This window comes from Podarcis filfolensis (assembly GCF_964270895.1).
Source record: "Podarcis filfolensis genome assembly, chromosome: 8".
Taxonomy (NCBI): Eukaryota; Metazoa; Chordata; class Lepidosauria; order Squamata; family Lacertidae; genus Podarcis; species Podarcis filfolensis.
Window position 1 is genome coordinate 39,847,982 of NC_139611.1, and position 22,619 is coordinate 39,870,600.

The window sequence follows — 22,619 nt, forward strand, 5'->3', positions numbered from 1 at the left end:
GGATTAAGGACGGTATAGAAATATAACTACTGGCATTCCTGGTTGCTCACAGGTTTATTTGGAAGCCTGACTCCCATTACTTTCCCACCTTCCACACTGAACTGACTGGCAGGGATTAGACCCCCCCCTTACCCATAATGCTTTGGAATCTGCTGCTAGACAAGCATCCGGACATCTGCACACTGTGGAGCTGAACTGCACACCTGGAAGACTAAGCAACTAGAGAAATGTAAATAGCTAGTATATAAAATAAAAAGCACTAAAAGCACTATAATCAGCTTTCTAACAGCCACTCAGCCACCTGAGGACCTGCCTTCAGGCTATTAGGCAAATATGATTTACAAATGTTTTCTTGTTAAGCCACAAATTCCTAGCGTAAGTGACAAATTGGACAAGAACATTTAAATGCTGAGCAAAACAGCCATGGAGGAGAGGGGACGGCTTTTAGCCCACATTTGGTGGACTACTAACTTCTGCAGATTCACTCTTTTAAGGAACCTAAACCATAAGTGGGCATGCGAGTGCCCTCCAGAAAGTCCTGTGCACTACTAATTAGTTTATTGTGACATGGAACTCTGCATTGCGCTGCCACAGCCTACCATGGTTCTGCTTCTGGGATTCTTTCCAGCCGTTGTACCTGTATTCTGAAGATACATGAATTAGCACGGGGGGGGGGGGACGACCACCTGATATGCCCATTAACAGAAAAACACCTCAAGAAAAAAGCACTTTGCATCATAGTTGGGAAACTGTGGAGTTCTCTTACAGCTCTAAAAAGCTAATGTTGAAGCTAATCCCTAATAGGATTTTGTAGCAGGAGTAGAATGGCACCAGCATTAGAATTCTTGTTAGCTTCTGGTCTTGAGTGAGTCACCTAAGAGAAAGCCTTCCAGCAGCCAGTGCTTGCTTAAAAAAAGGAGAGACATGCTTACAGTTCTCCCACGCACCTTGACAGAGATCCATGGTGGGGTTTTTTAGAGTCATGAGGTCAATGACTCTGGAGCGGCTGGTTTGCTAGAAAGCAACAGTTTGGCACCTGTCTCCAGCCAAAGCTCGCAGAAGAGCAACAGCAGATAATTCCAGTTCCACTGGAAGGTCAACCAGGCAGCTTACCTTTTGGAGAGAAGCTGGTGCCATTGCAGGTGCAGCACAGAGATCTCTGGACACTGTGTTTTTGCCAGCCAGCACCAGTACGGAACACTCAGCGCATGCTCCGATGGTCAGCTGCTTACCGTCATCCACCAGCAAGCTGCTAGGCACCCGTAAAGAGCACAGGAACACTGGCAGCCTGGCAACTTGCACTGCTTTTAATCCAAGGCATCGTTTCTTCTCTTGCCTGCAGAAGAAGCAGACAAAAGTCTCCACTTTATACTGCCTGGACCAGGCACTGCTTGGATGGGGGGAATGGTTGCTTTCATGCTGCATCCACTGCCCCAAGAGATCATGGTAACAGAGCACACATGTGGCCACTATTCCAGTTGAATCGACAGGCCTAGCCCGAGGAGCTGGTGGGTAAACTGTGAGGAATGGGAAGAATGGCTCCTTCTCGCCAAAGCGGCCTGGAGGGTTGACACTGATGTGAAACTCCTTCCCTGCTCCCAGTTCAGCTCCACAGATGTAGCAAATGGTCACCAAGCCCACTTTGGCCAAACCAGGATGCCGGGCAATGCTGTTGGACTCCCCAGCTGAAAAGACCTGATGATACCTGCCCAGGAAGCTCTGCACCGAAGTGATGAACTCCTCATTGTGGCAAGCCCGGTACATGGCCCACAGGTCCTGCAGCACACCATAACATTTCCGACAGCTATGGACCTCCCAGTGCTTGTTGAGACCTTTGGCATTTGGAGGGCAAGGAAGGAGGCTGAGGAAGGGGAAGTGCATGGTTGTTTTGGCATTGCCGTTGGTGATCTTGGCAGAGACTGACCGGCCATCCTTGGTGCAATCCTCCCCACAGAGGTAACATGCTTCCTGGAGAAGCTGCATGGGTCCAGGCAGTACCTCCTCTCTTGGAAGAGTCTCCCTCTTAGCCTTGGGGGCTACAGCGTTCAGAGGTACTACATAGAGCCGCTGCAGGACAGGCACGTTGGCCAACTCAAAGCTTTGCCACTGCTGCATGAGGGAAGCGAAGCAGCAAGAACACACTAAGGTGCTACCAGCGGTGCTGATGGGTAAAGCCCCCGGAGGAGGGCTGTGCAACCACAGGAAGGGGAAGAAAGGCGCCTTAGAGGCTTTCTCCTGCTTTTGCACGTGAATCCTGTGCTGGGAAGTAGACGTCAAGAGGGAGCCGCAAACGTAGCAAACGACTTCTACCGATGGCAGCTCTGCCCCCCAGAGAGGTCTGGGCGCTAGGAGGGCGCTGCCATTCTCTTTTTGCTCCTCGTCGCTGGTGATATTGATCTCGCTCTCCTCGGAGGAGCAATAACTGGAAAGCTCTCGGCCACTTTCCCCCGGGGGTCGCTTGCCCACCAACCCGTCGCCTCTTCCTGCTGTATTGAAGGCCACCGGTGCGCTCCCGCCGCTGCCCCCTGGCGCGCCATGAGCAGCTCTCCAAATCGGCGCCTCGGCTCCCCAGAGTCTTGCCCGCCGCTGCCTCTTCCTCCGAGGCTTCTCTGCCGGTGGCAGCCCGTTCCCCGGGCGCAAGGGGGCCGCCGCCATCGCCGCCTCCTCTGGGGGTGGCGGCGGCGGCTGGTTCCACTCGCGGTAACTGGCGCGGCTCCCCATGTGCGCGCTTGGCACCGCGCGCTCTTTGACGCGCCAGTAACCCGGACTGCCTTTGGCGCCGCTGTTCCGGCTGGGGGAACGCAGGTCAGGCTCCGAGAGGTTACCGGCGTCAGAGAGAGAGGAAAGCTCAGAGTCTTCGCCGCCGGCGCCGCAACCTTCTTCCTCGTCGTCGTCGGCCGGCTGGCTCCGGCCGCTGCTGCTGCTAGGACGCCGCTCGTCGTCGGCGCCCAGCACGTAGGAGAGGTTCCACTCTTGGGGGCCCCTGCGCAGCCCGCCGGGCCCCCCCGCCGGCCCGTCGCACTGGTAGGGCCGCTTCAGCCAATACATGCGCTTTTCCACCGGCGTGCGCGTCCTCTCGAAGGAGTCCCACTGCTCCGCCAGAAAGCAGCGGCAGACGGCGCACACCACGGCGCAGCCCTCCGGAGTCACCTCCTGCGCCCCGGGCGCCGGCTCCTGGTGCTGCAGGAAAGGGAAAAAAGGCTGGTTGTCGCGGGGGTACTTCACTTGCAGCTTCAGCTCCTTGCCCCGGCTGATCCCGCCGCCGCAGATGAAGCAGCAGAGCGCCGCGTCGGAGGAGGCGGAGGCAGCCGCCGCCAACGCCGCCGGGGACTCGGCACGACAGCAGCTGCCACTCGCCGCTGCTCTTGTACGCTCGTCCCCGGACGCGATCGCGGCCATCAAGCGCTGCTTGCGCGAGATCGGCGCCTCCTTCTCCGGATAATCGCTCATTTTGCCCTCGGGTAGTCCCCGCCCGGGCGGGAGCGGCGGCTGCGGGAGGCTCCCCAGGGCTGATCGCTCATCCTGCAGGCGCCGGGTGGCCGGACACGCTCTGGGAGAGAGACGGGCTGCCGGAGTTGGCTGCGATTAGTTGGTTCCCATCTGCAGACTTGCTGCTGCTGCTGCTGCCGCCGCCGCCGCCACCACTTTAGGAATGGGTGGGAAGCGACTGGGATCCGGGCTGCTGCTGGCGGAGGGGGGTTGTTTTTTGGCGTGGGGCGCTCCTGCGGGCAAAGGCTGGAGACGGTTGCCAGCCGCGTCCCGCTCCAGAGCTAACTTCGGCCGGGTGGAGGAGCAGCAGCCGCCTCTTGTGCAAAGTTTGGCTGCGAACTCGGCAGCGCCATCTCCCTCCCTCCCTGGAGGTGGGTCTCCTCCGCGCCACCAGCAGCGGCGGCTTCCACAATAAACCAGCCCCCTCGCCTGTCTCTCCCCCACCCCGCGCGCCAAAATCTGCATTGGGGGGAGGAGGGAGGGAGGGCTTCTTCTCCCTCCTTGCTCAGGCTGGCGGCCAACGATCACACAAGGAAAGCCCCGCTTCGGAGGAGCTTCGCGGCCGTCGCCTGCCCAGAGTCACAAGACCTTTCTGAAGCCGAAAGAATATAAAGAGGTTCGTGCGGCTGTAGAAAGATTCTTGTTTGCATTTGGACCTGCAACATTCAAGTTCCAGTTCTTACTAAAGACTTGGAGTGGTTTGTTGGACTGTACAGCTGCTTCAGCCTCCGCTTTTCTCATCTGCCAAACGGGAGCAAAGACTAGTTACCTATTAAGTTCTTTCTATTACACATTAATAATATTTGTGCTCATAATGCTATCATCCCACTTTCAATACCATTTCAGCCTGCAAAATGTTTGGGGTGGTGGCACAGCTTCATATCCAATCAGTGCATCACTTCCTGCTGAATTCCCCAAACTTTTTATACCACAAATGTTCTGGTTTTATAGCCCCCCAATAATGCTGTAACACTGGGGAAACATTGCTGAACAAGGAAGGTGTCCTCCAGATGCGTTTGGACTACAACTCCTATCAGCTCCAGCTGGCATGGCCAGTGAGCAGGAATGATGGGAGCTGTAGTCCCATCTGGAGAGCTCTGCCCAACTGTTAGAGCATTTGCAAATTAAGGGCTCGTTTTTATTTCTACATATTCATTATTCTGTTTTAAAATGAAAAGCAATGGAGGAACATCCAGCCAACACAGACAAAAATCCTGCCACCACCCCCAATCAGATGTTTGGGAACCAAATTTAATTCCCTGCCTCCTCTCTCAGCTGATCCACAAAACTCTGGCCTGTTGGAAAGGGCTTGATGGGCATCAACAAGAAATAGTGGTGATGCAAAGGGAAACTACAGGCAAGATGCAGAACAGCCAGTCTCTCTAAATGGCTCTTGAGACTCTTGACAGGTCACAACCCCTCTCCCTAGGCCACACCCATCACCAGCCCTGCTCCAATGCCCTCATTTAGTGCTCTTGCATAACTGAAATATGTCCTCGAACTGTGATCATGCCTCTTCCTTGCCTTCTTGGAGCACAGAGAGGGGTGTGTGACTGTAGAAACCTTTGACTTTGGCATGGCTGGAATGCAGTCTGCTATACAAAGTAAGAGTCATATGCATTGCTCTACTTGCTTTTGCCTCTGGCCGCACCCACCCCAGCATGTGGCCCCCAGAAGCTTGCCCAGGAGGCAATTCAGCCCTTGGGTTAAAAAAATAAGGCTTCCTATCCCAGTTTTAAAGCAAAGAAAGCAGAGATCCAGGTTTCAGCAATGCCATCACAAACTGTGTCATGGTCATTGACCTCACTTCCACACTAGATGAGTCAACAGCACTTTGTCAAAGTCACTACGTCAAAGGGTGGCATGGCAATTGCACTTAAAGTCAGGGAAATTGCTGCAAACCATGTCATACAATAGGACAAGCAACCTATAGCTTATATCTGGAAACAATGCCATCTGGATTCTCTGTAAAAACTGAGTGAATGGCTGAGATCAGCGCCAGGGGGGAAAAAGGCTGATGTGGAAGCACCCCAGCAGCATTTGTCTCTGGAGTAGTTCTTCCTGTGCCAAATAAAAGAATGTAGAGGGTGTCATTTTTTAAAAAAGCCACTAAGCACAATTCTTTCCTGCTCAGAACAGGAGTAATTTCATTTCAGAGCCATCTGCACTATAACTTTCCAAGATGTCAAAAAGTTGCTAGTTTTTCCATCATTCTAGAGCTGTGTAGACTGAAAGGAAAAGGTTATAACAAAGTACGTATAGTGGGGCTATGGGCAATTGCTTTAGGGTTTTAAAAGAAATAGTTTCATGAAGACATGGTTTATCAGTGGCTACTGCCAACCTAGCAGGTCCTGCCAACCTAGGAGTTCGAAAGCATGCCAAAAAGTGCAAGTAGATAAATAGGTACCGCTCTGGCGGTAAGGTATATGGCGTTTCCGTGCACTGTTCTGGTTTTGGTGTTCCATTGCACCAGAAGCGGTTTAGTCATGCTGGCCACATGACCTGGAAAAACTGTCTGCGGACCAACACCGGCTCCCTTGGCCTGTAAAGCGAGATGAGCACTGCAACCCCAGAGTGAGTCGTCTGCAACTGGACTTAACTGTCAGGGGTCCTTTACCTTTTTTATATAACTATTACCAACTCTAGGGGCAGGTTCTTACCATGTGAGCTTTGAAGGGCAACTGGCTGGTCGCTATTAGACACAGAATGCAGAACTAGATGGGCCATGGCCTGACCCAGCAAAACAGTTATTACTCTCCTGTGTTTACACTTTGGAAAACTTTAACCAACTTTTTCACATCTTTTAAAACTGATCACATTTCCTTCACAACTAGCTCTCTTCTGCCTTAGCAAAGCCTCATTTTGGCACCAGTAAGGTGGCCTCTTATGCATTGCCTTGGGGCTTGTCCACATTTCTGCTTGCCCCTTCACTTACTTCTCAGAAAACTCACTCTTTACCATTAAATTGGAGGAAATGTCAATTGAGTTTTCTGTGGATTGATGTCTGCTCTGATTCAGTGGTAAAGAAGGGGTTTTCCTAGGGAAAGCAGCAGAGCAAACAGAAAACTACTTGGACCCATGCCCTGAAAGCAAGGGGCAAGCAGAAAACCACTTGGACCCATGCTTTCTAGGCATGGGACAAGCGAAGTATGGACAAGCCCTAAAAGGAGGAGTTGCATCATTAAAAAAAGAGATTTGCATAAAATTTGCATGTCCTAATTTATAAGTATAGCTGCAGATTTAGAAACAATGACTACCATTTAAATAGGAATACAATAAGTCTCATCATTGTAGGGAAGACTGGGGCCAGACGACCTGTGTGCCTTCTGTCCAGGGTTGATAGGCAAATTCAGGGCCCACCTGTTCTCCCTTCATAGGGTTCTTCATTTTTAAATCAGACTTGAACCTGGCAGTCTTTCAAATAGAGGGCTGTATTCTGACAACCCTTGAAAGAGGGAACTATCCTCTGTAAAATACAAAACATGGTCACCCTACACACCAGAATTCTCTCTGCACTACTTGTACCAATGCTCAAGAAAGAGATGCAGGGTGATATAATGGATAAGAGTGTCAGAGCAAAATTCAAACGACTGCTTCATAGCTCATGGGGCAACCATATGTCAGTAACTCTTGGGCTGCATACTCATGACCTTTTATTCTAGAATCAATGGCTCCTGAGCACCTTTTTTATGCAGTTCACACACAATATAGACCTGTTGCATAATCCCACCCTGAAAAGCACTTATTGAGAAGCTGATTTCAATCCAAAAATAAAAGCTCAAGGCAGATGGATTCTACAGTGTGTCCATTTGAAAACAAGTAGGTTGTCGCAGCAAAGGATGGGACCAATGATGTTGTGGGTGGACATATACCAAGATCACAGTCACCATTTCCTTCTTCATTCACATGGAACATGCATAGGGCAGATAAGGCTTGGATAACCTAATCAAGGGGAGGGTTTTCAGATATGCACAATTCAACCACACTCACTCTTGTGGATTGCAGGATCTAGAAACAATACACAGAAGATTGAAAAGCAGCATTTTGAACTTAAGAATAGCCCCACTGGATCAGGTCAGTGGCCCATCTAGTCCAGTTTTCTCACAATGACTAACCAGATGCCCATGGGAAGTCTGCAAGCAGGAGATAAGCACAACAGCACTCTCCCCTCCTGTAGTTTCCTGCAATTGGTATTCTGACCATGGAGGTAGAACACAGCCATTGTGGTTGGTAGCCATGATAGCCTTGAGTAAAAGCATGAACAATTCCATTTTGAGAAATTCTAAAATTTTGTGTTACAAATGCATTAATGTGCATGTAGCCATAATCATCCTGAACAGGCACTTCTGAGGCTAAAATGTGGGACGGGGGACCCTGTACACCTCCATGAAGTTTTTAGAGGAAGAACAGGATCAAAACAACCACGTAAAATGGGAGATGGTGAAAGAGAAGCTATGGCCTTCTGTGCCTACTGTGCCAGACCTTCACCAAAAGAAGACTAATCTGGCTGTTTGAGGACCAGGGGTCCAGCATATCCACTAGTCATCTGGGAGAAAATGGCAATTAGCCACAGGTGGTACAAAACTGTCCTGGATTGTTAAGTCTACAGCTAATTGTGAAATTTGAAAGGTTAGACTAAAATCACTTCAAAGAAAGCCTAGACCTGGAAGTCCTAAACTTTAAGAAAGGCTGTCCATCTGGTCCAGCACCCTGTTCTCACAATGACCAACCATACGCCTATGGGAAGCCTTCAGGTATGGAGACTGACCTTACAGACAAGCTACATATTCTTCTTAGAATATCATCAGTTCCAAATTTGAGCTAATTCAGAACATACTGGGTAGATACTATCTGGACCTGGTGATTTGTTCATTTTTAATTTGTCAATAAGGCCTAGAAATTTGTCACTTGTTACTGCTGCTTGCTTCAGTTCCACGAACTCCCTTCCTGAGAAAATTAGTTCAGGTACAGGAATCTGCTCTGCAATTTGTAGTGAATACAACTGTCCACTTACAGTACATATATGTTGAACTGGACAGCAACACATCACACACCAGGTCCTGGACACCATTTAAGTCCAGGGTTGCCTCCCCTCTGGCCAGTTTAATGATCAACTGTTCTAGGAGATCGTCATTTAAACTACTGTATCTACATATTTTATCTCTCATGACTAGAACATGGATTTACCCAGTCCATGTGACAGTTGCTGATGTCACCTATTGCTACAGCATTTATTCATTTGGATGTCTTCCCATTACCATGGGAATTTTGGTCATTGGGGGGAACAGTACACCACCAATTGTAAGTTAGACTTTGTGCCTAGTATTGCCACCCAGTCAGTGGAGGCTGGTCCTTTAGGGGAAATGGAGCACTGCCCTCACTCATCTCAGCCTGCCCTCAAATAGCCCCCGTCTGCCCTGCCTGCCTTTTTACTTAAAACCAGTCCAGGGGGCACCAACAACTAGTGCCCACAGTGATTAAGTCTGCCTCTTTGGCAGATGGAGGTTTCAAACTAACTTTCCCCCAGTAAACTTCCCTTAGTAAAAACAAACAAACAAACAAACAAACAGAGCCTCAGAAAATAGAACAGGGATTTTTCCTTGTGGCATTCACTTTTGAGCTCAGTTTCAGAGAAATGAATCAAAAGAAAAATGCTCCCATAGATTGCCATGGAACCCCATGAACTCCATTACTACCAAGACATACAATGTCATCTTATACTAAGGCAGATCACTGGTCAGCTGCACCAAACATTGTGCACTGTCATTGAGTGACAGCTGTTCTCCAGGCCTCAGGTAAGTCTTTGGGTTCATCCAGGCTTCCTTTTGTGCTACGTTTCTAGACAAAGGTCTGGGCTTTAAAGCTCCATGTCCAAGCACAGTTTTTGTTTTTCTTTGTTTTTTTTTGTCTTCAGGAAAACCTGTATTTTACCACTGAATTGGAGCAAACAGCAACCAGGTTTTCCATGGACTGCCATTTGCTCCAATTCGGTGGTAAAACATGGGTTTCCCCAGAGAAAGCACAGGGACAAATAAAAAGCAGCTTGGACAGAGAGCTTTAAAACATGAACCTGTGCCTGGAAAGCTCAGTGCAAAACAAAGTCTGGATGAGCCCTTTCCCACCCTTGCTACCTGTTTCCTTAAAAAAAAAACTGAATAGTTAGGACTGAACTTTCAGAATGCAAATTGTGTGCCTGTGGCTCCTCACCAGTACTCCATGGAAGAGGTACATGGCCAAGGCAACTGAAGATGAGAAGCACAAGAGCAAAGCAAAAGATCCCCAGGAGACCCCTGGAATAGCCTGTCATTCATTAGTAGAGTGCAAGAACAACTGGGCCAGAGGAGTCCTCAGTTGCAGTAAACTCCAAATGGGTGATTGACTGACTACTTTCCCACACAGGCAGCATCCGCCCATGTCTTAACTAGTTGGCCTCCCTGATGCAGCCTTTGCTCCTCTAACAACAGCTGCATTGCATTTTGCACATGGGGAAAATGTCATCGCTCATGGTGCTGAAAGCGTGATGTTCCCCATAACAACTGGCTGCAAAATCAAACAGATTGTATGACATCAGCTCAGAAAACACTCAGGAGAAGAGAGTCTACTGCTCCTCCTGGGATAAATTTCAGCTTTCTTCGCAGGTGGCCCTGGTATTCAAGGGTGGGTTGGGAGCAGAGAAGGGCACAGGAACAAATGTTTAGCTGAAAACAGAGATTGGCAAAGGGAAGGAAGAGGTCTTTAAAAAAACACTGTTACATTGGGGGGGGGGGTCAGATTTTAATTTACAGCAGGGATGGGAAACCCATAGCTCTCCAGATGTTGTTGGATCAGAAAGCATGGACAATGCTCAGGGAATATAGGAATTGTAGTCCAACAACATCTGAATGGCTGCAGGTTCCCCACATCTGTTCTGAAGGTATCCAAAGGTAACCAAAAGCAATGGAAGGTTTGCAATGTGATCTAAGGGCAGCTTATATAGTTTTTGTCCCTTTAAGTAAGGTCTAGTTGTTATAAGAAGATCATGGCAGGATTTAGGACGACCTCAATATTGTGTTCTCTGATCTGAATGCCCCAATGCCAGATATACAAGGGATGAGTGTAATTTCTTGTGAAAAATGAAAAGCATTCTGTATTCTCTCTGATGCCCTTTGTCTCTATTTTTATTTATACACATGTCACATTACTTCACCTTGGAAATAAAAAAAAGGTTCTGGGACCAAATAAACTTTGCTGAACCCTGGCTCAAAATGCCCGTATTATAGAGATACTTGGAGTATAAGTATTTCTGAGCATGTATCTCTAGCCAAGGAACTACACTGATTCCTGGTATTTTCCAATGGAGCTCTAAATGGTCTGGGGTCAGGGTAGCCTAAAGAATCACCTTCTTCTATACAAACATGGCTATTTGCAAATTAGACAGGTGGCAACTGGACACGGTCTTTTTATTATTATTTTGCAGTGCTGCATCTGCAAAACACCCTCCTTATAGAGATGCACCTGGCACCTCTGCTGTTCAACTTTAAAATCTGGTTACTTCCTTCTGCCTTCCCGTATTGAGATTTTCTAATTGGTTTTAACGCTTTTTATTGCTTTGGCCTCACTGTTGTTGATTTTATTGTTGTTCTGATGGTTTTTATGGATGCTACACTTTTGATGTAAGCCACCTAATACAAGTAATTGGAAAGCTGGGATACAAATTCATTAATTCAATAAATGAAACAAACAAGCAAAAACCAGTCTCCAGCCCCATTATTTCAGTAGGGATGGGGAGCAAGTTTTTTGTTATTTTAAAAAAACCACAGACACATACACAGTTTGGCTGGTTTTCAAGTGCTGCAGCTTTGCTTGGAAAGATAAGGCTTTGGAAAGTGGGGTCAGGGGACAGAGCTGGTGATTAACTGCACAGTCTCTGAATGTCAGGTTTGTTTTCCCATGACTGTCCCAAGACTGGAAGTCAGTTGAATGTTGTGCCCGTTTCAGCCAAGTACTGCAGAGCACTCCTTTGCTCCGCTAATTCACTTGGGTGATTTCATTAGCTAAATGCCTTTCACTTCTGTCAAGTCCCAGGCAGGGCTCCACTGCTCTTCTGTTTCTGTCCTTGCCTTTAAGAATAAAAGCAACTAGAAATGGAGAGGCAATGCCACAGACTGACCACCAGGGTGCTCCAAGGCATCTTTAATTCAATTTGTCACTATTTTTTATTATTAAGGAGGCCATCTAACCTGGCTCAAAAACACAGTTGGAAGCCCAATATTTAAAGTTACTGTATAAGTAAAAAAACCAAAAACATTACAGTCTATGGTTATAATATTACTTATATTTTAAACAAACCCTGAAGTGATATATCCTAAATACTGGCCAAAATTAGCTGTAACTTTTCAATTAATCAGCTAACTGGAAACTATGCATGGCATGCCAGAGAGCAACAGCAAAAGGGACCTGGGGATCTCCCCTACAGAGATATGGAATACCTCTGCTTATTTAAGAAACAGTGTCTATATAAATTGAACCTTCATTGTTTTCTGCATAAGAGTTACCATTGGTCCTTATTCATGAGAATGCAACCCCAGCAAGACAAAATCTGGGTTGTGCACAAACTGAACAAGGGAGAGAGTTGACGGGGTGGCAGGAGAGAGAGAGAAGGAGGGAGGGAGGGAGGGAGGGAGGGAGGGAGGGAGGGAGGGAGGTAACTCCCAGGAATCTGATACACAAAGCCCACATATCATGTTCACAGGGAGTTCAGCCAGAATGGCTGTGTCCAGAAGTAAGGATGAGAGGCACAGAAAGGACATCTTTCGTTAGTCCAAAAAGTCATGCCGAGGTTGCCCCTTAATATTTATAAGGGAAGAAAGCTGAGATCCGACGGAGGTGAAAAATAGCGGCAAACAGGTGCTGCCATTTGCTGGCCTGTCAGCTTGCCAGAGAAGGACACGCTGTTAATAAACAAAAACAAGCACAGGTGGTTTGGTTTGCAAATCAAAGGTGGTTGCTTTGCTCCTCCTTCAAATGGTTTCCTATTTTTTATGCCCACAGCAGCGAGAATACACATTCCCCTGGACACAGTCAGAGTCTAATTTTATCACAAGCAAAGCTGTAGGCAAGCTTGCTAGGTACATCTCCCAAAGAGCAGTCTGTTTCCAAGCTGACATATAGCCTCTTGGATTGCAGGGGTGGGAAACGTGTCTGCTTGAGATCATGGAGCACTGCAGCCAGGCAGGATAACAGTGACTCTGCTAGATGGACCATTAATCTCCTAATGGCAGAACCCCAAGTATTTGGGAGAGCTCAGTGCATAGCTCAGTGGTAGAGCACATGCTATGAATGAGGAAGGTCCAAGGCTGGGTCTCTGGTTAAAAGATCTTAGCAGGGCCAGGAAAGGCCTTTCTCTGGGACCTTGGAGAGTTGCTTACAAAGTAATCAGTACTCCACTAGATAGAACAATGGTCAGACTCTGCCCAAAGCAGCTCGTATCATTTTTGTGTTACACAAAAAAGAAAGGCTGCAGCTTGAAAGCGTTATTTTAGACTATGTCAACAGCAGCATTCTTCTCCCCCTTCACACAAGCTAACCAGAAACACTCAGCAAAGATGGGTCAGGGTATGCACAAAACCCACTCGATCAATTTATGCCATTGTTTTTGCTGAGCATGAGCAATTAAGTTTCACGGGGAACTCGGCTGTCAGTTCAAATTTCAGTAATTTCTAGTTGCAGATCAATCAATTCAGTTATTTCTAATCTTTATGTCAAATTAAAGCTCTGCAAGTGTTCACTCACAAATCCTTTCACTACATTATGAATTTTGCAGATTTGATGAATTATGAGCAGTCATTCTTGTCCGTGTCTGTTTACATGATTTTGGCACTGAAAGGCTGATATAAAAACATAGGAAGTGCCCTGCTGGAGCAGGCCAAAGGCCCGTGTAGTTCAGGACAGTTTTCACAGTGGCCAAATAGATGCCCTGGGACATCTGCTAGCAGAACCTGAGCACAACAGCACTCTCCACACTTGTGATTTCCAGTAACTGGCATTCAGGAATATACTGCAACTGTGGCGGTAGAACACAGCCATCTTGGCTAGTAGCCATTGCTAACCTAATCCCCAATTAATTTGTCTAATCCTCTTTTAAAGCCATCCAATTTGGCATCTCATTCACCTTGTGGGAATGAAGTCCATAGTTTATACACGGCATGAAGAAGTACTTTCTTTTGTCTGTCTTGATTCTCCCACCCCCTTTTCTGAACCTTTTCTAGCTCTCTAACAGATTTGCATAATGGGTTAACGTCTTCATCAAGCTATCCACCATCTTTTCCCTGCTCAGTCACCACCAGTTCACTTTGCTAGAACATAAAATGCTGTCATGTAAGTATGATTGTATTCATATCATAAATTAAATGAATGCATGGACAGATTTCAGAATGGCCACTGAAAGGTTTCAGTTCAGGATTTAGAAGGGACTGTACAAGTGATATTCAACCCCCATTCCAGGTTTTTGGGTGCATTTCAACAGTAATTCTAGATGAAAATTCACCTGGACTAAAGAGTTCATCTCTGGACACTAGAATTCAAGAAGGATGGTGTGTTTTGATGCTAAATTGCCTTTTTAAAATCTCCAGGGGAAAACCTTGTGTGGAAGAACATGCTGGGGAAGACACTGCCGGTTCAAAAAACAACAACTGAGCGATGGTTCAAAACTAGTTTACATTTGTTATGGTGGTGCTCTCATGCAAGGAGAACCCACAGCTTCAACATTGGAGTATCTTTTTTGAAAGCCCCTGCCATGCTCTCCTTTTTGATTATGCTAAAAAAAGTACCTGTCCAGTTGCATCCCAGACAGCTGGCGTGATACTGCAGTGCTCCCTTGTGCCATCACTGGTGCCAGGATGCTGCCGTGAGCACTGTTGTCAGCATCCTGGCTCTGAGACGGATGTTGCTGAGCACAGATTGTCAGAGTCTCTTTGCTCCGCAAAGCACTTTTGTGGCGACTGCATCAAAAAATGCTACCCTCTCATCATCTAGAGGACAAATCTCCTCTGGAAGGCAACACATCAAAATAAAGTATCTACCTGAGGGAAGGGCAGTTTGGGGGAGGCTAAGAACTGGAGTCACTTCACCTTTCAGTCTTTTGGCCTCCCAAGTTATCATAGAAGCTTTCTTTTTGTGGTATTCATTCTTTTCAAACTGGATCAGCCTTCTAGAACTACTTCTGCAGACTGGATATGTGGTGACAGTGGAGCAGAAAACTGATTTTGTCACATTGATCCTAACTAAGTGAACCATTTGTTACTTGCTGGCTAATTGTAGCCTGAAAAGCAGCAGAAAAATATTGAATGAATTATTTTGGAAACACTGATTGCAGTCTCCATTATTATTACTGTTGTTGTTGTTGTTGTTGTTGTTGTTGTTGTTGTTGTTGTTGTTGTTACTATTATTATTTTAAAAAACAGCTGGTTTTCTTTCAGTAGGTTGAAATAGGGTGAAATAGCAGAAAGTATAAAGATGTAAAACACTTGTTTCCTCAAATGCTTCCAAGAGCATACACCTTGAATTGCAGAGCCACCAGGAGCTAACAGCACCAGCAAATGCAGATACTCTCAGAGGAAGTACTGGTGAAGGGCTCAAAATGAGCCCGTCTAGATAAAAAGCCTACAAGGGGGGAGATGTTTGCCCTCTCCTGTAAAAAACGGTCCAAAGGTCAGCATGCAGCTGTGACTCAGAGAGTGGCATCCCGCCTGCAAAGGCTGAAGCCAGCCAAGTGCCTCCGTATGGTGTGAGGTTTTTAAAGCATTCTCTTTTCATCTCCACTGTGCCAAGTTCATATGCCAAAGTGCTCTGTCAATGCAGAAGAATGACTGCGATGCTTTCGAAAACAAAAAAACTATCCAAATTCTCCCAAACTGTAATTGAAAAACGAAGAAGTTTAGAAAACTATGAGCAGTTCCGTTAAGGCAAATCAGCTTTTAATTCCAAGGACGTGGATGTGAACACTGTTGTCAGAAAGCCTTTGTCAGCATGCTTGTGCACTACACGGTCATAAGCAGCAAGTGCCAATCCCTGGTACAAGAATCTTCACACAGAAGCTACAATCACATGGATAAATAGGCAGACAGTGTTAAGTACCGGTAATTAATCAAGGGTTGCTTTTTAAAAAAAGGGATCATTCAATTTACCTTGAATGGCCACTAGACATGATGGCTATTTTCATACTGTCAGAGGCAGTATGCTTCTGGATGCCAGTTGCAGGAATCACAAGTGGTGAGAGGGCAGTTGCACTGAGGTTCTGCTTGCCACTGTGAGGACAGAGTGCTGGATGATGGGCCTTCGGCCTGATCCAGCAGGCTCTTCTTATGTTCTTACTATACCTTGCGCTGCACAGTTCTGATACTTTTTATGCAAAAATGTAGGCTCATCCTTTTCCCCACAAGGAGTATTTTTGTCCCACAATGAAGGTTTTACTAAGCTATCAAGAATTCTTTCTTGATCTGAATAGAAGTAGCCTGACCTTGAGTGGTGCACAGAGGCATTCTGAAAAGTGATGGAGTGAGCCCTCATTTCCACATAAGTCTAACCATGTGTAGGGCCAGCCCAGCAATCAAGGCAAACTGGGTAACTGCCTGGAGCGCCAAAATGTAAGGGCTGCAAGCCTCAGCTGTGTAAATGTCTTGGAGAGAAAAAGCCACTGCCTGAACTTTTAAAGGAGGTACAAATGAACCATCTACTTAGCAACTCATCAGCTGGACTCATATCCCCTGCATTCTAGGCAAGAGCACTGAAAGCCTTCTGGTCTCTTATCAGATGCCCAGTGTGTAAATGTCATTGCAAAGGGGAGAAAGCAAAGAAGAGGTAAAGATATTAAACATTAAAATGAGAAAATGGTATCTTGGGCAGTCTGTGATAATCTAATGCACTGTTTATCATTATGCTCCTAAGAGGATACAATAAGGCACAAGTGGGGAACAACAGCAATTCTGATTAACTGAAGGGCAACAAAAATTATTGTACCATCCTTAAACCAGTGAGGATAACAGCTTATCATGAACATGGTCTCAGGTATTCTCCACAGAGGAACACTATCAACTGGGACACAGTTTGCTCTGTTCTAAAGACTCTATCAAAACTGAGCGAGAAGGGTCAGCAACTGCACACAAATTTTGACAGAGTCACTACTACAGTCCTCCTAGGGAGAAACAGCCAGACTAGTGGCTTTTTCAAAGGCAACTTTTCCCTTTTACTCAATACAGGAAGAAATTGGTTAGCCACTATTTTATGTGGGGCAAAGCTGTGAAGAAATGCTTTAAAGCTCTCCATTCTGCAATCTGTTTTCCTGAAGCATGCCAAACTTCACACGCTATTAACACGCACAATTTTTGACACCTAGTCTAATCCCCTGTTGGAAATAACATGACAAAGTGGCCCCGCCCTTTAGAGCCTTCTCAAAGTGGCACAGGGACACTTTGCAAAGTTTACTATCGGTCCTTACATTGCTCATGCAGAAATGGTTCAAAGAGTGTAAAGTTGCATGCCCAAGCACAGAGGGCTGTGCACTTCCAAATAAGTAATACATGGAAGGCTTCTCAGGAATAAAATAGCAAGTGCAGCTTGCAGTGACTCAGTCGAATGATACTGTCAACAGCAGGCGGAAGTTAGTGATTTTAAGGAAGGAAATTAGAAGGCCAAAAAATCTTCCATTCCTAGCAGGTTCTCTGAATGCCTGAAGCCTGGGCTCAAGGGTCATGTCTAAGAGGTTTTTCAGTGTGCTCCTGAAAAGAATTGGTGGAAGTCTTTGTTTGTAAAGCTCAAGCCAAGGGACCTCAAAGACAGCCAAGCTTACACATACAGGATGCCCTTGTTCAGAACAAGACCAGGTATGCATTCATTGTACAGTGAGAGGCAGAGCGAAGGAAGTACATTTCCTTGAAAAAGATGTAATTCAAGAATAATACACTGGAAGAAAAGGTGCACACTGTTCCAGGCAAGTCCTCTAGTCTTAGGCTGTGTACACACAACCATTCATCCTACAATCAATGAAGACTTTAATGTACTGTTTATTTATACATAATCCACATATAATCTAGATCTATTGCATATTTGTTGCCCCTAAAAAGTATTTCTTGAGAAACTGGTTTCATTCTGAAAAGAAAAGCTCATGGCAGATTCTGCATTACTTTGCAGGGTCTCCATTTGAAAACAAACATAGGTTGTCACAACAATGGGCGCTGCATCCATCAAGGGATCATCCAGACTTCCTTTTGTGCTATGTTTCTAAACACAGGTCCACACTTTAAAGCACTGTGTCTGAGCACTTCCTTTCCCTGCAAAAACCCAGTCTTTACCACTGAATCAGAGCAAACAGCAATCCACAGAAAACCCAAATTGCCAGTCACTCTGATTCAGTATTAAAGAACGAGTTCTTCTGGGGAAAGTGGGGAAGGAAGCACTCGGACATGGAGCTTTAAAGCATGGAGCTGTGTCTAGAACATGGAAAGGAAAAGGTAAGTGTGGACATGGGCGTATCCAGGATTTTTGTTAGGGGGAGGCAGGACTTTGTTGGGGGTGGGGACAGGGCTTTAATCAGAGGTGGCAGAACCAATGTGATTGTTCAGTTAGTTAAGTTTTTCTATTGTTTTACTTGATCTAGGGGGGCAGCCCCCTGCCCCTCCCGGCTACACCCATGAGTGTGGATAAGCCCCAAGTGTATACTATGACTGCAATCACCACTTCCTTCTTCATGCACCTAGGCCATGTACAAGGAAGAAAAGGCATGGACAAGGTAATAGAGGGGAGGGTTTTCAGATGTGTAGCAAGTACCTTGCGGACAGCAGAATCTAAAATAAAAGTAGACTGAACATAGCATGTCGAGGACAAGCATTAACTATTTCAGGCTGATAAAAAATACATTTTTTGCACTACAAATGGTTTAGTGTGTACACAGCCTTAGAAATGGCATGCCTTTCAGAAGCCACAGTTCCCCATCCCATCTACACTGGATGACAGGACAGTGGCATGGGATTTGATGGGCTGCCCAACTCCATCCCATAGTCAGTTGCTTGTACTCAGCATTTTCAGCAAGTTTTTGGGAACCAGCAGGATGGAAGAGAAAGTAGCCCATGGAATTTTCCCGTCTCCTGCTTTGTCCAAATTATATGTCAGTTCATCAGATTGCTTTGTTCTTCACACACATCAGTGACATGAACACAAACATCTAAGACTAGCTTATTGAAAGGTCCCCCCTTCTTTTTAGAACAGATTTGGCAAACTTCCAGTGGGAAGAGGGGGATGGAGGAGAAATCAGGGGGAGGTTTATGCATCTCTGAAGGTCTCTTCCATAAAAATGCATTCTGGCTCTCCAAAGCTCCTGCTACAAATCAGCTCCCAGCCGTTCCCTTCCTGTGCCGACCTGCTGGAGTCTGCTGTTATTCTTGGCAGGGTGCCCCAAGGAAGAAAAATCACATCCCCCTCACAACACACACACACCCTACCCCCATCTCCCAGCGACTGCAGAAATGCTGATGAGATGACACCTTCCAACATCCTTCAAGGTCAGGAAAGGAAAGTTAGAGAACAGTTGAGAGGGTTCTTTTTCCTTTTTTAAAATGCTTGTTATTGCTATGCTCAGGCGTTTCTCCCTTGCAACGCTGCAGGCTCCCATTTAACAAAGCAAAGTGCCAGGGTAACAAACTCATCCCATCTCTCTCTCTCTGCCCCCCCCCCTTCTCCACATCTGCAAGATGGAGCAGATATGACTTTTGTTCCCCCATTGGCTAACCCATCTGCATAAACAGTGGTCTGCCAGCCAATCCAGGAATAGCTCAAACTTGTCTCTACCTTGATTTCAGATACCAAGTCATTAGAGTCCCTGTTGTTTCAGCTTACTAACCTAGCCAGCAAAAGGAAAACCCCATCTGTATATCATTAGATATTAAGTTGTAAAGGCTTTGCAGTGTTAATAAAAATGTATTGCCCCCCACCCTCTCAAGGACCAATATCCAGGGTCATGTTGCAATGATCTCAAATTTCACTTTTAAAAATATTTATTGCCCTTGAGCCAGCAGAGGAGAAGAGATAAATGTGAAATAAGCTAAAATGCAGACCTAGAAAGGCAATGGAAAGAGCCTGCATTTTCAACATCTTGGAATTATTAAAGCTATCTCATGATTCTATAAACGCAAAAGATGAACATGTGAAGCTGCCTTATACTGAGTCAGACCATTGGCTTATCTTGGACAATACTGTTTACTCTGACAGGTAGCAGCTCTCCAGGTTCACAGGCAAATGGTTTCTTTGCTATCCCTGCTTTGTAGCTTTAACTGCTCTGCCTGTAAGCTACACATTGGAAGTGCAACAGCAATGGTCATACAGTGTGTAACTTAAGGGTTAATTATGTTAGTGTTGAAGGTGATATTGCTACTGCCAGGCTGAGTGGCTACTGCACCCTGATTGGCTGTGTAGTTATGAATGAGTTTTTCCTCTGTATGTTTCCCTGCTATGTACAAGACCTGAAGTAAGAAAGGCAAAACATCCCTATTTATATTTCTCCTTAAATTATACACTGTGTTTTGCTCAGTTTTCCTCAGTAATGTATTATCAGTGTTTCTTTTCTCTCTGGACTCCATCTGCATAGTTCAAATTTTCTAGTTTTCTAATTCTGCTGGATCTCTCAGCAGCCTTTCACACCATCGACCATAACGTCCTTCTGGACCATCTAGAGGGGCTGGGAGCTGGGGGCACTGTTATACAGTGGTTTCGCTCCTTCCTCCTGGGCCGCGTTCAGAAAGTGGGGGGGGGGGAAGAGTATTCAGACCCCTGGGGTCTCACTTGTGGGGTACCTCAGGGTTCTGTCCTCTCCCCCATGCTTTTCAACATCTACATGCAGCCGCTGGGAGAGATAATCAGGGGGTTTGGGCTGGGTGTTCATCAGTGTGCGGATGATACCCAGCTCTACCTCTCTTTCAAATCAGAACCAGTGAAGGCAGTGAAGGTCCTGTGTGAGTGTCTGGAGGCAGTTGGAGGAAGGATGGCGGCTAACAGATTGAGGTTGAATCCTGACAAGACAGAAGTACTGTTTCGGGGGGACAGGAGGCGGGCAGGTGTGGAGGACTCCCTGGTCCTGAATGGGGTAACTGTGCTCCTGAAGGACCAGGTGCGCAGCCTGGGAGTCATTTTGGACTTGCAGCAGTCCATGGAGGCGCAGGTCAAATCTGTGTCCAGGGCAGCTGTTTACCAGCTCCATCTGGTATGCAGGCTGAGACCCTATCTGCCCATGGACTGTCTCGCCAGAGTGGTGCATGCTCTAGTTATCTCTCGCTTGGACTACTGCAATGCGCTCTATGTGGGACTACCTTTGAAGGTGACCTGGAAACTACAACTAATCCACAATGCAGAAGCTAGACTGGTGACTGGGAGCGGCCACCAAGACGACATAACGCCTGTCTTGAAAGACCTACATTGGCTCCCAGTACGTTTCTGAGCACAAGTCAAAGTGTTGGTGCTGACCTTTAAAGCCCTAAACAGCCTCGGTCCAGTATACTTGAAGGAGCATCTCTACCTCCATCGTTCTGCCCAAACACTGAGGTCCAGTGCTGAGGGCTTTCTGGTGGTTCCCTCCCTGCGAAAAGCCAAGTTACAGGGAACCAGGCAGAGGGCCTTCTCAGTAGTGGCACCTGCCCTGTGGAACGTCCTCCCACCAGATGTCAAAGACAAAAACAACTACCAGACTTTTGGAAGACATCTGAAGGCAGCCCTGTTTAGGGAAGCTTTTAATGTTTGACAGACTACTGTATTTTAATATTCTGTTGGAAGCCGCCCAGAGTGGCTGGGAAAACCCAGCCAGATGGGCGATGTATAAATAATAAATTATTAAAATATTATTATTATCGTTGTTGTTATTGTTGTAACTTTTTTAACACTAAGACCTCCTCTGACAGAAGAGGCAGTGTTGCTGGTGTGACAAACAAAAAACGGGGAGGTGGTTTAGCGTTCTAGCAGCAACTCCAGATTCTGTTGGCAACTAGCAGGGACTTGTGTCCTACATAGTGCACCTCTACAGGATATCCACAAGACCTGAATTAAAATACATTGCTTCCTCTTCAGCTGCCAGTTTCAAAAAGAAGCACTCTGGCAGGAGCTGGTGCAAGTGCCTTTAGGGAAGAAGCAAATATATGGCCCTAGAAGAGCTGCCTAATGCTCACCCAGCATCTCAGAGACCCAGCCTGACTAAGAAACTAGTTCTGAGACTTAACACCATAATCACACTGCGTTAATTAAAGGATTTGAACCAACCAACCCACCAACAGACCTGCACCACCAGGGGTCACCATCAGCTCTCCTGTGTGATGGCTGCCCCCAGTATGTGACGGCAACCATATCTTGTATGTGATGCTTCCTTTTGATGCCATTACGTGTGCTCACACTTGTACAATATGCATGAGCCACAATGTAATTTCAGCACAGGTTTTCCTCACACTGTTCCCCATCCTTTTTCTTGAGACTTCTCCCATATTTGCAGCTTAGTTCCCAAGACACACATTCAGTGATCATATAGGATGTAAGAAGGCAGAGGTTTCATCCTGCCCTATGTTAACTGGAGTCAGTGCTGTTTCAATTCTGCTGCAGTTCAGTTTCTGCTAAGACCTACCTTGTTCATTTCACTATCTGGTACGGCTGAGATTTATATAATTAATTATGCAATTAATTTAAATGCATTTCAGTGAAGATGAAATGTCAAAACAATAAAGAAAACAATGTAATTATTTACTTAATATCTGTGGACTATAAAAACTATACTGAGTACCACTCATATTTGCTTGCATGATTTCCATTCCTGTCATCTAATGAACATGTGAGTTGCAGAAATTTCTGCTCCTGTTTCTGTTTCTGATGGAATTCTCTGACATGCTTACTTGCCATGAAGACTGTCACAACTAACATATCAGACAAAATCCCCTTGAAAGTTCATTGATATGCAACCTACTCTGACACCTGTTTCTTCAAGAAAAATACTATCATGAGTTTGTTGGGTGCCTGGAACCCCCTTCTAATTCCTCAGTGCCAGACACCGGATTTAGCATGTTAAAATACAAGCCAGGAGCATGGCTGGTAATAGCCCACAAAAAGTAAGTCATTAGAAGGACTAAGGG

At 46.2% G+C, this 22,619-nt stretch overlaps 1 protein-coding gene across 3 annotated transcripts in view; it reads right to left on the minus strand.

Annotated features, from left to right (window-relative positions):
* GSE1 (Gse1 coiled-coil protein) overlaps nucleotides 1-22,619 on the minus strand; it is a 428,548-nt gene that overhangs the window by 371,800 nt on the left and 34,129 nt on the right. The window contains exon 1 of one of the 3 annotated variants that reach the window (XM_083626197.1): nucleotides 1,114-5,611. The exons of 1 other annotated variant lie outside the window; for it this stretch is intronic. In XM_083626197.1, the coding sequence (XP_083482323.1) occupies nucleotides 1,114-3,450 (2,337 nt within the window). In that variant the 5' untranslated portion in view covers nucleotides 3,451-5,611. Of the gene's footprint in view, nucleotides 1-1,113; nucleotides 5,612-22,619 lie in introns of those variants that run through there. One more of the 3 variants, XM_083626194.1, reaches the window with a different exon arrangement.